The sequence below is a fragment of the Pelodiscus sinensis genome, chromosome 5, assembly GCF_052426305.1.
Source record: "Pelodiscus sinensis isolate ZL-2025 chromosome 5, ASM5242630v1, whole genome shotgun sequence".
Lineage (NCBI taxonomy): Eukaryota > Metazoa > Chordata > Testudines > Trionychidae > Pelodiscus > Pelodiscus sinensis.
This window is the reverse complement of record NC_143056.1, coordinates 99,343,098-99,357,752: the sequence shown is the minus strand read 5'-3', so window position 1 is coordinate 99,357,752 and position 14,655 is coordinate 99,343,098. Positions and strand designations below refer to the sequence as shown.

Here is a 14,655-nt window from a genome sequence, read left to right as displayed (position 1 = left end):
GTGCTGGTGACACTTTTTAAAGCCCATAATAATCCTACCTACAGCAGCTTCATTAACAAATCTGTGAAGACGCAGATCGTACTGTTTAGCGTGGCCCTTGGCCTGGCTTTGCCTTGCTGAGGTCTCCGCTCTTGGGCGCGGCGTTTGAAACTTCAAGCAGCACATGAGCTGCTGAGTGTTCAGTCAGAAACCCCAAATAAACTGTCCCCTGCTTCCAGCTCACCACACGGAGGCCAGCACCCAGGCACCCCCTTTACCTCCCCTGTGGAATCTGCTCCCCCCAGCCCAAATGGGGGCTGGGATAAATCCTGCTTCTCCAAGTAGCAGGCACCAGCCGTCTGTCCGGTCCTAACTCCCAGCTAAAGCACAAATTATCCACCCCTCCCCCACCTCTCAGCACAGACAAACTACCTCCCTGCCTCCGCCTCAGCCCAGTGCCAGCACCCCCTCTTTCGCCATTCAGCCCAGGCAGCCACACACATGCTGCCCCGGGCCTCTGCCCCACTGCCACGGCTCCTTTACCAGAGGAGCAGCCACATGGCCCAAGCCCCTGTCTCAGACATCCAGGAGCAGCCTCGGCCCCGCTCTTGGCCCCAGTGCCTAAGGAGAAGCCTACGTGGCCCAAGCCCTGGCCCCTGGAGCTTGCCCGGCTGAGCCCCCACGCTCCCACCACCTCCAGCAGCAGCAGCAGCATCTCACCTGCTTTCACCAGCTCTCTGCTGCTTCCACTGGACCACGTCTGTAATGGAGCTGGGCGGGCGGAGAAGGGGGAGAGCCCCAATAGCTGGCTAGTGCACAGCCAAGTCTGCAGCCTCCCCATCTGCCTCCCGGAGCTGGTGCTGTGGCTATGCTGGCCACAAGGCTCAAATGGCAGTGCAGGGGAAAAAGGTGGGTCTGAGCTCCCACCCCACTTGCCAGTGAAAATCGGCTTGGCATCCGTGTTGGGGGTTGCCAACCCTTGCTGTAACATAGGAAAATCTGGGGCCCCCCCCCGCACACACACACTTAAAGGAGAAGTCACAGCTTATATTCGATCTTGTAACCAATCCCTACATGCGGAATGAAAAGTACCTTGAAAATGTAGAATACTAGACACAGATAATAGTAGACAAATTTGAGGGAAAGGAAAGTTACAATGTCGTAGATGTGGCAGTACAGATTAGGGATGTTAAGTAACAGTTAGTTGATAAGGAGGAGATGGCGCTTCCTACTGCCACTGCGGCTTTGCATTTTAAATGTAGTAAGAGCTGTGTGGGCTCTTACTACATTTAAAGTGCAGGGCCACAACAGGGTTAGCTCCAGGGGCAGCGCAAGCCAGGACTCATACCGGCTCTGGGACCACTTCAGCTCTGCCTCCCCTGCTCACCCCAACCCACAGAGACGGTGCTGGAAGAAACCGGTCCCCCTCTTGCTGCCTCTGATAGAGGCAGCGGGGAGGGGAGAGGAAAGCGATAAGCTTATGCTTATTGGGTAGTGGACTACTCGACTAGTCACTTACGTCTCTAGTACAGATGAGCTGAATATGGAGTCATTCCCAGTGTGTATGGGAACCAGCAGAAGTACTATTAATACTACAGAAGGGACATGAATTACAATTACTGGGTATAGTAATAGAAATGTAGCCGTGTTAGTCTGGTGTAGCTGAAGCAAAATGCAGGACTATGTAGCACTTGAAAGACTAACAAGATGGTTTATTAGATGATGAGCTTTCGTGGGCCAGACCCACTTCCTCAGATCAAATAGTGGAAGAAAATAGTCACAACTGCATTTTGCTTCAATTACTGAGTATTGTAACTGATCTTTTTTTTTTCTTAGGGTTGAATCAGTTTTTAAACTACGTTGGAGGTGTTTATCCATTACCTCTAGCTGCTGCTAGACCACAATGTCTCATTTCAGTGCCTTGTTCCAGGAGTGTTGATATTCCAAATTCTGTCCTGGTTCTCTTCAGCTAGAAGTGGAACAAGAAAAGATTAGGTGGATAAAAAAAAAATAGAAGGGAAAACACAAATCCAGTGTGACCAAAATTTTCCATCTAGAGTAAAGTTGTGATGGGAATAGAACTAGTTGTGTCATTCCTCTGCTAATAGGAAGCCAGGAACAATCAGCAGCCACTAAGAAGTGGTTAAAATATTAAGCTACAGATGACTTTCTTATTACTCCGTCTCTTTACTTCTGTGTGCAAAATAGTATTTTACTTCTATATTTTCTTTCAGTGTAGCTCAATAAAAATTGTCCCTACACTTTGAGCATCCTGCCAATCATTTAAAATCACACAACCAAATGTAAATTACAGTTAATCACTTCTCTTACCAAGCAGCAGCAGTACATACTAAAATGTCGCAACATGTCTGTTAGTACTTCCGCCTGCCTTAACTCTCTTCAGAGACCTGGCTGCAAATTCAGTACAGGAGCCCTGAAAAAATCTGCAACAATAGGCCATTTCAGACCAAGGTTGGTGGTCACAGGCCCATTTGCAGAACACTCTGCCAGTCGCCCCCTCTCTGTTACAATGAGGGGATGTTGTGTCAACACCCCACTGGCTGCAACTGGGACAGTGTCCTGAAGAGAGATAGGCTGACCTCAAGCCATGTTGTGTATCTTCTGTGTTATCTGATACTTTAAGCTACAAATACAAGTAGCTAATATACAGTCATACACCTTGTTTTGCTGGGAATATTTATCATTTTGACTTTTTTTCCCCTAGTTATGTTTGCTTATGAGCAGTGCCTGTTGGTCCTGGGGCATCATCCAGATATCTGGTACGAGGCTGCACAGTATCTTGAACAATCCAGTAAGCTGCTAGCTGAGAAAGGGGTAAGGGAATGGATATGGCCAAAGGGGAAAACACATTTTTAGCACCTCAGACTATGTGTAGAAGTTTAGAATGCTGAATGGATTCCATAACATCCAGAATTACCATTTGGGTGATGCAGTGCAAGTGTAATGTTGCCATTAAATATTTTATGCAGTCTAAATGTTAGATTTGTATGGTTGATACATATAGTAACATGGTGAATGCTGACCCTTCAAACGCTTATGTACATGAGCATGTGAATACTCTCCCATTTGAATTCAATGGGACTACTTCCATAAGTAAAATGGTGCATAAGTGCCTGCTGGATCAGATCTTAACTTGGTCTTCAGTGTCATGAGTATTACATAATTTTATTAAATGTTTGTCTCATAGGACATGAACAATGCTAAACTGTTCAGTGATGAGGCTGCTAATATTTATGAAAGAGCGATCAGCACTTTACTAAAGAAGAACATGCTTCTGTACTTTGCATATGCTGACTACGAAGAGGTGAGCAAAAAGATTTCAGTGCTGTCTCAAACGCCAATGGGACAAGACGTCTCTTCTCCAAAATCTCACCTGCTTGAAAAGTACTATATAAGCAGAGTTTTTCTATAATTGGAATATAAATTCTGCCAAATTTCTCAGCTTACATTGTTATTTTCTAGGCTAACATAATAAAATTGGAAAATATTTCTGTATTAATTCAAAAAATACGTTAGAAATATTCAAATTATTGATTTTTTTTTTAAACAAGTAGGTAGTGGCAGAGGAAGACTTCCAGAAACATCAGCTTCTCTAACATTATGGCGCATGTTAGCAATTTTTTAAACCAATTTATTTCCTTAGAGTCGAATGAAGTATGAGAAGGTGCACAGTATATACAATCGTCTCTTGACTATTGAAGATATCGATCCCACTTTGGTAAGCTGATTCAGTACGATTCAGTTTTTCCACATTTCTAGTAATATTGATCTCAGTATACCCAAAGAATAGCTAGCATTCTCGTCCATTAATAGTTCAAGTGAATGACTAGTGAATCTAAGTATTAGGTTGAGAATAGGTAGACTAGTTTCAAATTCCAGCAAGGTCAGTGATTCAAATTCCAGCAAGGTCAGTGATTCTGCCCTTTAGTTTTCCAAGGTAGATAACTTGGGCAGCATGCACTTAATTCTCTGCATCCATAAAACCTACAGTAAGCCATGCTGGTTTGAAAGTGCATTAAGGTTTCCTGGCTTGCTTGGTAAGAAGAGGCACTTGCTTTGTTGACTTGACCAAAGTTTCACTTCCTCTTGCCTTAACTGTGTGCTTTGAATCCATTGATTGTCACTCTGTACCCCAGGAGGTGATGTAATGTGCAGGTGCTTTATGTTTAAAACTTATGAATCACTTTAGGATGAAGTATACTGCATAAGTACAAAAGCTACTACTATACTGCCACTTTAAGGGGGGGAAAAAGAAAGCCATGTTAATACTTTCACAATAGTGGCAGCACTGTACATAGAGAGAGAGAGGTCCTGTCCTGAGGAGCTTATATTATGAACAGTAAACATGGCAGGATGGGAAGGGAACAGAAAAGTTTAAGTTCAGGGGTGAACCTTCTTCAGTCCTCTCAGTTACATACACACACTCCCTCCTTCCTTCACCCCCAGCTGCTTCTTTATCAGGGGGAAGGCAAGCTGGCTGGCTTTTAAGCTTGGCTCCCCGTGTGTTCCGGCTTCCGCAGAGCCGTCTCCCCCCACCTACCACAGAGGCAGCAGCCTAGGGGGTGGGGGTACAGGCGTGAGCCACAGTGTAGTGTGGGGGAGGGAAACAGGAGCTGGTGCTGGCTCCTGCCTTTGCTCCACCCCTGAAATAGAGCCGCAGTCTAGACATACCCTTATTATATTTTGTGACTGGAGCAAATTCTAGGTATGTCCAAAAGATGTCTTTTTCTTACCTTAGTACTTCTATGTTTTGTATACCATCTTATGTGCTGAAGAAATCATCATATATATTTTAGGTATATATACAGTATATGAAATTTGCAAGGCGGGCGGAAGGCATCAAATCTGGAAGAATGATATTTAAGAAAGCGAGAGAGGATGCCCGGACCCGCCATCATGTGTATGTTACGGCTGCTTTGATGGAGTATTACTGTAGTAAGGTAAACTAGGATATGTTCTTTGGGATTAATGACGTATTAACAGATGTGCTGTGTTTTTGAAGCTCATAACTCTGTTTTAACATTTGCAGGACAAATCAGTGGCCTTCAAAATTTTTGAGTTGGGGCTAAAGAAATATGGAGACATTCCAGAATATGTACTGGCGTACATTGACTATCTGTCTCACCTTAATGGTAAGCTTTGGGAACTGGGAAAGCTTACTAATGGAACATTAACCCTCTTTCTCTGTGAGTTTGGCCTCATTTCATCATTTTCGTTTTTTTACGCTTAAATGTAATTCTTTGGGCAGTGAGTTCTAACATGCCTACCCTGTCATGGCTGGAGTCATTATCCCTGTGGGAATTGTGTTCCTGAACGTGGCTGGAATGTCGCTGCAACGCCTGAGAGAGGCAGAGCAGGGGGTCTCAACATGTGTCCTTACCTGCAGACACCGCTCCTGTAGCTCCCGTTTATCAGTAATGGGGAACCGAAGCCAGTAAAGCTGTGGGCTCAGTGCCTGTAGATGAGGGGCAGTACATGGAGCCATTGCTGTACATGCCAGTTGCTTTCAGGAGTGGTGCAGGGCCAGGGCAGGAGTAACCCTGCCTTAACCCCACTGTCCCACCACCCGGCAGCCGTCCCAGTTAAACAGTGCCCAGCCAGAGCCTTCATCCTGAACCCCATCCCAGTCCTGAACATCCTCCTACCCCCAACTTCCTGCTGTAGATGTGAGTCCCCTTGCACCCAAACTCCTTCCCAGAGCTTGCACCGTGAACCGCCTCCTGGACCCCAGTACCCCACCCTGGGCTAAGCCCAGTGGCCCTCCCACACTCCAAACCCCTTGCCCCAAGACCAGAGCCTGCACTCCAGCCCCGTATCCCAGCCTGGTGAAAGTGAGTGAGGGTGGGGGGCAAAAGGGGATGGAGTGAGCAGGGTGAGGCCTCAGAGAAGGGGCAGGGCCTCAGAAGGGGAGGGAAAGAAGCTGGGCAAGACTGTTTGGGTTTGAGGTTGATCTCACATTGCACTTACATTGAAAAAGTGACCTTACGGTTACAAAGGTTGAAGACCAGTGCGTATCTTTCTTACCTAGACGTTTCAGTCGGTTTCATCTCCCGTTTGATGGGGTGTCCTTTTAAAGCTAGGTTAGGGGTTTGTTTTCCTGAGTTCAGACTTGGCCTCTGTTGCCCACAACCAGTTTGGGGAACTCTTTAGTTAGTCAGAGGTGGACTACCAAAGGGCTCCTGCACTGTACCTTGCTGGCAGATGATGGTTATCTTGAGCCATTATTCTGCTACCTGCTTGTTTTTCCAACAATGTAGCAGTAAACTAAGCCAGCATACTTATACCATAAAAACCCAGTAACCAAGTCACAATACAGTGTTTGAATGTTACACAGCAATTCCATTGTCACCACGGTGAGTACCTCTGAAATACTGAGATGTCCATGCAGGAGGCTTTTGCATTTCCTGATATCTCGACAGTAGGATTAACTTATGTATTGATGTGGCTGTGGCTGTGTGTGTGTTTATTTGATCCTATTTATTAAAAATAAAGTCAGAGTATATTTTATTGTTGGAGCAATCTTTTATTTTTCAGTTGAATGGCAATTTCTCTGAACAGAAACAGATTTAGAATGGAATGTTTATACTTTTTAATGGTTACATATATGGTTTTTTTTAGAGGACAATAATACAAGAGTTTTGTTTGAGCGTGTTTTAACCTCTGGAAGCCTCCCACCTGAGAAATCTGGGTAAGTTTGTCCAATTTTTTTGACAAATAATGTTCACTGTAAATTTTAACTCTTTTTAATCTCTCCTTTAAAATGTAATTAGCTAGCAGGTTTGCTCTCTCTCGTAATCACACCTAAAGAAAAGGGCATGAATGGTCAGCAGAGCATTGGTGATGAGAGAGCACAAAACCGTTCTGCGCTGTAAATACATCATTCATTCTTAGCAGATGGTACTGCTGATCAGAGTATTGTTCCCTGCCATTTTGGGAAAGGAAGGGAAAGATTGTGGGGAATAATGCAAGCACGAGAGCAGGGGAACTGAACTGATGGAGGAGGACTGTTAGTAGGAGTACAAAAAGCAAAGCCAAAACCAGTGAAAAAGAATCATAGATGAGCTTGCAGCCCTTTCTATCTGGTCCCTAACCCCATCAGCCATGTCTCCACCCTCTCTATAAACACAGTTATTGTAAGAAGGGTACAAATCCTGGTGCTCCCCATAGGGAAATGCTTAGAAGACATAAGCATCATGGCCAAAGAATGTTCCACTGCTCTCCTCATTCATGTCCGAATTTGTTGCTTCTGATCCTCTGAGAGAAAATTTTTATCCCCATTTCGAAGAAAGGGAAACGGAGGTGTCACATTTAAAAGCCAAATTTTCCTCACAGATGGGCTTGGCTGTAAGGTTAAAATGCAGGTTGAATTACCCCATATGTATGTGCTCAAATTCCTTTTTACCAAGCTGTGTGGGATTTTCACTGAAGTTAGAATTTAACATTGTGCAGAATACTATGCATTGGTTGGTCTCTTGCTGCCCTACTACTGCAGTATACATAGTTTGTAAAATGCTTTAAGGTCTGTCAGAATGAAAAGTGTTATAAAAATGAGGTAATCAGGAGCATAATATTAGCATTACTTATACATATAGATAAGAGATGATATATTAAATGGTAATGTCCATGCTTTCACCTTCCTTTTATTGGAGTCTGTCCTCTTGTGTATCTTGACAAGAAGGAGGGATTCAGCACAGCTGTTCCCCCAAACAATCATTTATTCCCTTTACCTGTTTTCTTTCACAGAGAAATCTGGGCCCGTTTTTTAGCTTTTGAAAGTAATATTGGTGATCTAGCTAGTATACTGAAAGTGGAAAAACGGAGGTTTACAGCCTTCAAAGAAGAATATGAGGGTAAAGAGACAGCTCTGCTGGTAGATAGGTACAAGTTCATGGATTTGTACCCTTGCTCTGCAAGTGAACTTAAAGCTCTTGGTTACAAGGTAGGTAGCTGAGAACATTTAATTTTATGATCATTCTTTTGAGATCTGGTGCAGTCCTGTAACAATGTGTCTTCTTCCACTTACCTTCTTCCATTTTCCTTGACAGATGGGAAAAAACAAACAAACCTTCATTTGTTTTGGGGTTTTTTAGGGGTTTATTCTTCCATTTTTTAGCCCAGTCCTGCTCCCAGTGAAAGTTTTGCCATTGATTTGATTTTTTTTTCCATTGAGTTTCAAATAAAGCAAGTTTGGACTTCTTTTTCCATAGACTCCTTTCCCTTGGGTGGTTTTTTGTTTGAACTAGATTTGATCTAAAATGGAGTTAAAAGCATCAAGTTAATTCATCCTTGTTTTAACTCCATTCAGGTTAAACCTGGAATTAATGTTGTTCACAGCCTTTCTGTTCAGTCCTTCACTTAGAATGCTTTTGGGTAACAGTGAGAACTTCAAGAGGTCCCACGATGCTGGTGTTTTGAATGCCAGGTGTTAACCATTGCAGGGAAGTGGAGAGAGAACAAGACTAATAGATGCAATGTTGTCTAAAATAATATTTGGTTTTGCCTTCTTTAATGAAATGTTGGTGCAGTAATGCCTGACAGACTCCAAATCCTCAGTACAGGCTTAATTCTGAGTTCCCTACTCAAGTAACATTCCTGCTTAAGTCAATAGGCATTTAAGATGACTCATTCCTTTGCTAAAAAACTTCAAAAAGACCAGTATCAGAGGAATGGGCCCAATTCCTGTTCTGTCAGTAGCAAAACTCCCACTAACTCTGTAGCAGGGTTAGATATGAATCTTTGAGTACCAAAGATCAAGCTTGAAAGCTGAGAAAATCTGCCTGTCCTTAATGGCTTCAGGAGCGTAGCTGACTTAGTCTATAACTGGAAAAACATACAAAACAGAAAATGGTCCTGCAGCACCTTACAAGACTAGCAAAACATGTAGATAGCATCATGAGTTTTCATAGGCCCAGCCCACTTCTTCACATGACACTTTGACAATGTCTTTATTTAATAACAACCATAGTTCTGTTAGTGCTGAGAGCCTCAGGCATGTCAGTCTTTATTTAATGGAACGTGCTAATAAGTATTGGTATGTGACCTGTGGTACATGCAGCTTTCAGTTCTATTATCTAGTTTTTGTAAGTTCTAGAAATGTTTCAACCAAATCATTTTGGTTTGTCCTGAGTGGTATTTTTTTCCTGATGTTTTATTTTTTGCGGTTTATAAAGTTTGGGGGAAACAACTGAGAGATAAAACTAGAAGGTTTTCATGTGCAATGTGAAATAAGTGAACAAGTGGGAGAACAATAAGAGCTTGTTTGCTGGAAGGATTGTTTTCTCACTTCTGCTGAGAGGAAGGATACAGGAATCACCTCTCTCAGAAAGGGTGTTTGAGTCACTTGTTTTCCAGAATTGTTCATAAAGAACCTAGTCATGTAAGCCTGCTTCATGTGAGTACTCCTTAGAAGAATTAGCTTATTGAACTGCTCACGGAGGACTTTACCTAAACATGGTTTACAAATAATCCTGGTTGGTGGAAACAGGGCTGGTGTTCAGGCTTTGAGTTCATGGACTCATACTTTATAAACATTTTCTATTAATGTGTGTGTGGTTTTTTTAACACAGATAATATACAGACAGAAACCTGTTTCCATTTTTAAGATTTTTTTAGTTGCTTATAATTTTGCTAAAATTTCCAATCATGGTTGCAGGTCCCATACTGACTTAGGTTTTGGGTTTTTGTGGTGAAATTTCAGCTAAAACAATTCAGCTGTTTCTATACATGAGGTGAAAGAAAATGTTTGATACACAAAATGAACATACTAAAATACAAATACATATAGACATACAGCCGCTCCCCAAAGTATGACCACCTACACTTAGGACCATCCGCACTTACGACCAAAGCGGTCGTAAATGCAGATCCGAGTTACGAACAGCGCGGTTGCCATGTAACTCTATGGGATCCAAATTACGAACAGTTCGAGTTACGGACCAAGTGTTGGTCCGTAACTTGTTCATAACTCGGAGAGTGGCTGTATATAAAAGCATCCACAAGCGATTTGTATCAGTTGAACTAAATATTTTTAAACCCATTTACGTTAAGATGGTACAACTTGGCTGTGTCTACACTGGCAAGTTATTCCAGAAAATCAGCCGCTTTTCCGGAAAAACTTGCCAGCTGTCTACACTGGCCGCTTGAATTTCCGGAAAAGCACTGATGATCTAATGTAAAATCATCAGTGCTTTTCCGAAAAAACTATGCTGCTCCCGTTCGGGCAAAAGTCTTTTTCCGGAAAACTGTTCCGGAAAAGGGCCAGTGTAGACAGCACAGTAGTGTTTTCCGCAAAAAAGCCCCGATCGCGGAAAAGCGCACCTAGATTGGCCACAGAAAAGCACTTTTTCTGGAAAAGCGTCCGTGCCAATGTAGACGCGCTTTTCCGCAAAAAAGCCCCGATCGTCATTTTCGCGATCGGGGCTTTTTTGCGGAAAACACTACTGTGCTGTCTACACTGGCCCTTTTCCGGAGCAGTTTTTCTGGAAAAGGACTTTTGCCCGAACGGGAGCAGCATAGTTTTTCCGAAAAAACACTGACAATTTTACATTAGATCGAAAGTGCTTTTCCGGAAAAGCAAGCAGCCAGTCTAGACAGCTGGCAAGTTATTCCGGAAAAGTGACTGCTTTTCCGGAATAAGTGGCCAATGTAGACACACAGCCCTTGTGTGTAGACAAGCCTTAAGTCGTCATTCTCTGTCTAAAACACTAGGGCTACATCTACACTGAAGGGTTTTTGTGCAAGAACAGTTGTTCTTGCGCAAAAACTTTCAGAGCTTCTACACTGCACGCACGTTCTTGAGCAAGTAAATTCACAGTTCAGCATCAGAAAATAGGGCTTCTTCCAGAAGTTATTCCCCCTCCCCACGAGGAATAAGGCCTCTTGCACAAGAGCTCTTCCACAAGAAGGCAGTATAGACAAGCAACATGTTTTTCTTGCGCAAGAAATCCCGGTGGCTAAAAATGCCATCAGAGCTTTCTTGCGCAAGAGAGCGTCCACACTGCCATGGATGCTCTTGTGCAAAAGCACATGGCAGTGTGGACATACTCTTGTGGAAGACCTTTTGCACAAGAACTCTTCCGCAAAACAGTTCTTGTGCAAGAAGCCTGCAGTGTAGACGTAGCCCACAGCTAGATCTTGGCTGGGGCCTCAAGGCACAACTGTAACACATATCATGCAAATCATAGCCTAAAACATGGGACTCAGGAACCTTGTAAGACATCCAAGTTTGAATATATTGAACAGATATCTTCGGAAAGCCTTAGAAAAAATGTAGCTAAGATGGTAAGAATTAATGATACAGCGACAATATTTCTTTGTGTAAATTTAAACATGGAATTGCTAAATTCCCTGGTTCAGTGCTCTCTAATTTGCATTTTCAGGATGTCTCACGTGCCAAATTAGCCACCATAATTCCAGACCCCGTGGTGGCGCCTTCTATAGTGCCTGTTCTAAAAGATGAAGTGGACAGAAAACCTGAATACCCCAAACCAGACACACAGCAGATGATTCCATTTCAGCCAAGACATTTAGCACGTAAGTCAGGAGTTTGGTCCAGGTAAAAGACTTTGTTGAGCGGTCAGATACTGCACCTTAACTCTCATTAAGCCATCCCGTGAATGTAATGCAGTTTGCTGATCAGGGCCTCCATGAGTAAAGTACCTTCTTAACATCTGCTCCAATCCCATTGAGACTTCAAAAGAATTTAAGCACAATTAAAGTCAAGTGCTTTGCTTAGGGGCCACCAAGCAAGGCTCAGACTCACTATGGCCCAGGGCAGAAGCCTGATCATGACAGCTTTGGGGGGACTTGTGTGGCTTTAGATTACAGGCAGTTGCTCAGCTTGCTACCCCCTACTGCTGGTTTTGCTATTCAGCAAAACAGCTGTTGCAACATAAATGGTCTCTGGAAATCTATATATTGGGGCTGGGGAGGCTCAGAGAACTATGTTGAGAACTCCTGTTTCCTAGGGTTCAGATAGCTGAAGATGACAATGTACCACCCACTTATTCATTTGTGTCAGATAAAAGCTTTTATAGAGCTGGAATTACCGTGACTGACATTCAAATTTGATGTCTACTGTTCTTTTCCTCATAGCTCCAGGTTTGCATCCTGTGCCAGGTGGTGTATTTCCAGTCCCACCAGCTGCTGTAGTGTTAATGAAGCTCCTCCCACCTCCTATTTGCTTTCAGGTTTGTTTTAATAATTGTCCCAAGGAAACAGACACTTCAGTACAGTGCTTTAATTAATGATAGAGACTGTGCTACTTAATGTTTCCACTGGTGTATAAATATTTCATAGTCAGTTGTCTACATTCTTCTCCACTATCAGGGCCCTTTTGTACAAGTGGATGAACTCATGGAGATTTTTCGAAGATGCAAACTGCCAGAAAGTAAGTTGTTCCAACACATGTATTTTACTGTGAAAACATGGCACTGGGCTGCACTACCAAGTTAAATATCTATTGTGGAGATTTATTTTGCAGACCAGTTTAAATGGCTGTCCAAAATGTTCTGGAGCCTCCAAACACATATGCATAAATACACAAGTAGTCTGCTGAGTTACAGGTTTGTGTACATTTGCAGATTGAGGGCTGAACACTTATTCTCTTCATTTTTATCGTCATTGACATAGCAAGATATTAGTGCATAGTAAGTGTGAGACTAGCTATATGTCTTCTTGCACAGGAAACCTGCCTAGCATTCTGTACAGAGATTAGGTTGGTGCTTTTGATTCCTTTTTGACCATCTGAGGTTTCTCCATAATAAAGAAATGAGGTGATTTTCATTCCTGGAATACATAACTTTTAAAGGATTAGCCATTTTAGAGTTTCCCCATAACAGTTCACATCTTGTTTTCTGTCCCTTATGGGTCAGTCCCCTATAATCCCTTCTCTACAGTGCTTATAATGGAACATGATACAATAGAATTCCCATCGCAACAGGCCATGAAGTTCTGAGGTAAAATCCCATATGCAGCTTTCTCAACATCTTTAGCCTATATAGGCTCAAGGAGCAAGTGCCCATACCTGAAACTAAAACTTATGTTCTCCTATAACAAACCAGAGAAACTTCACCTTAGGCAGGGACACTCAAGATGGAGTTTTCCCTTTCTGGCTGTAAAGTACTTCTTGGACATTAATTTCTACCTGTTATGCTTGCTGAAAGTAGCATGTAGCCTAGTGAGACTCAAAAGGCAGCAAATCCGTCATTTTCAGTTCCGCACCCCCCCCCCCCAATGCAGTGTAGTTTTCAGCTCACTCATTTCTGATGAGAGAATGACATCATGAGATGACTTAGATTTTAAGTACTTAAATTGAGGGGTTTTTTTAACAACTAGTGTCACTACCATTTGTGAATGTGTGTTTGAGTAAAATGGCAAAATTCTTCATTGGCAAAAGCAATGGCTTAAATGAACCATCTTTCTTCAGATCTGTAATACAATGCTTGATTGGAGTTTGAGAAGTTTGTTTTACAGAATTAAGTTGAGAAAATGTCAAAGACATTCCTTAGTAAAAAGTTTCGCTACACTACTTGATGTAAGTTCTCTTCTCTCATCCCTGCAATAAATTTTCATAGTCAGGATTTCCTACTACTGCCTCTGGCAAAAGGGTATACTGCTTAGTGATTTACTGACTTGTTTCTCTAATCAAGGAAAAATGTTTTTCTGAAGCCAATTTATATTTCTTATTTCAAAGCTGTTGATGAAGCTGTAAGATTAATTACTGGAGGCCTACCTGAACTAACTATGGAAGGCAATGGACCCGTGGAAAATAATACCCTGTTCAATAAAGCTGTCAAGAGACCAAATGAAGATTCTGACGATGAAGAGGAGAAGGGATCAGTAGTTCCTCCTGTACATGACATATACAGAGCACGGCAACAAAAGAGAATCCGATGAAACAGATTCCAAATCTGACTGTAAAAGACTTGTAAGAAGAGGTTTTTTGGCCTCTTATGTCAAATGTTTTAAAAGGGACAACAGTTTCTCTCAAACATCTTGGAAATGAGGTTTTGTTACTGTGGTGCCTCTTTATACTGTATGTTTTTTGATTAGCAGAGACACATGAGTCTTAGAAAGTGGGCTAAACAAAATTAGGTTTTCAAAAACAATAGCACAAAATGTTTGAATTGCATTTTGTTCCTCTTCAAGTGTATTCACATCAATCACTTGAAGTCTTGTGGGCTTTCAACAGTTTTATTTTAAAAACTGAGTGGCTTATAATTGTAAAGCATTTTTAATTCACATTTCCTGGAAAACAGTTGTTCTAAATTTGCTCATGTAGTGTCCTGCCTTATTGTTTGTTTTTATTTATGGCAGACTGTATGGAATCTGTTTTGTAGTTTAAAATGGAAAAAAAACCCATTCCATTAAAATAAAAAAAGACAACTACTTTCATGACTTATTTGGATTAGGTATATACTCTTACATCACCCAACCTCAGCATCCTCAAAAGTGATGTTAATAAGGTTTAATTATTGGTCAGGAGATAATTCCTCATGATATTTCCAGAATTCTACTCCTAACTCCATTGGAAGATACACTATATTTCCTCATTCCAAAGCAATTTAAAATAAAGAATAGATAACTTGTGCTATATTGTCAATCAAATGCCCACACATCTATTGGAATTTCCAGAAGTACTGATAGTCCTATCTT

The 14,655-nt window shown here is 42.1% G+C and overlaps 1 protein-coding gene across 1 annotated transcript in view; it reads left to right on the top strand.

Annotated features, from left to right (window-relative positions):
* CSTF3 (cleavage stimulation factor subunit 3) overlaps window positions 1–14,394 on the top strand; it is an 86,296-nt gene extending 71,902 nt beyond the window's left edge. The window contains exons 11-21 of the mRNA XM_006110279.5: window positions 2,705–2,814; window positions 3,188–3,304; window positions 3,644–3,718; window positions 4,797–4,940; window positions 5,030–5,132; window positions 6,619–6,688; window positions 7,744–7,939; window positions 11,379–11,532; window positions 12,094–12,188; window positions 12,328–12,388; window positions 13,694–14,394. Of these exons, the coding sequence (XP_006110341.1) occupies window positions 2,705–2,814; window positions 3,188–3,304; window positions 3,644–3,718; window positions 4,797–4,940; window positions 5,030–5,132; window positions 6,619–6,688; window positions 7,744–7,939; window positions 11,379–11,532; window positions 12,094–12,188; window positions 12,328–12,388; window positions 13,694–13,896 (1,328 nt within the window). The 3' untranslated portion in view covers window positions 13,897–14,394. The remainder of the gene's footprint in view (window positions 1–2,704; window positions 2,815–3,187; window positions 3,305–3,643; window positions 3,719–4,796; window positions 4,941–5,029; window positions 5,133–6,618; window positions 6,689–7,743; window positions 7,940–11,378; window positions 11,533–12,093; window positions 12,189–12,327; window positions 12,389–13,693) is intronic.
* The last annotated feature ends 261 nt before the right edge of the window (window positions 14,395–14,655 follow it).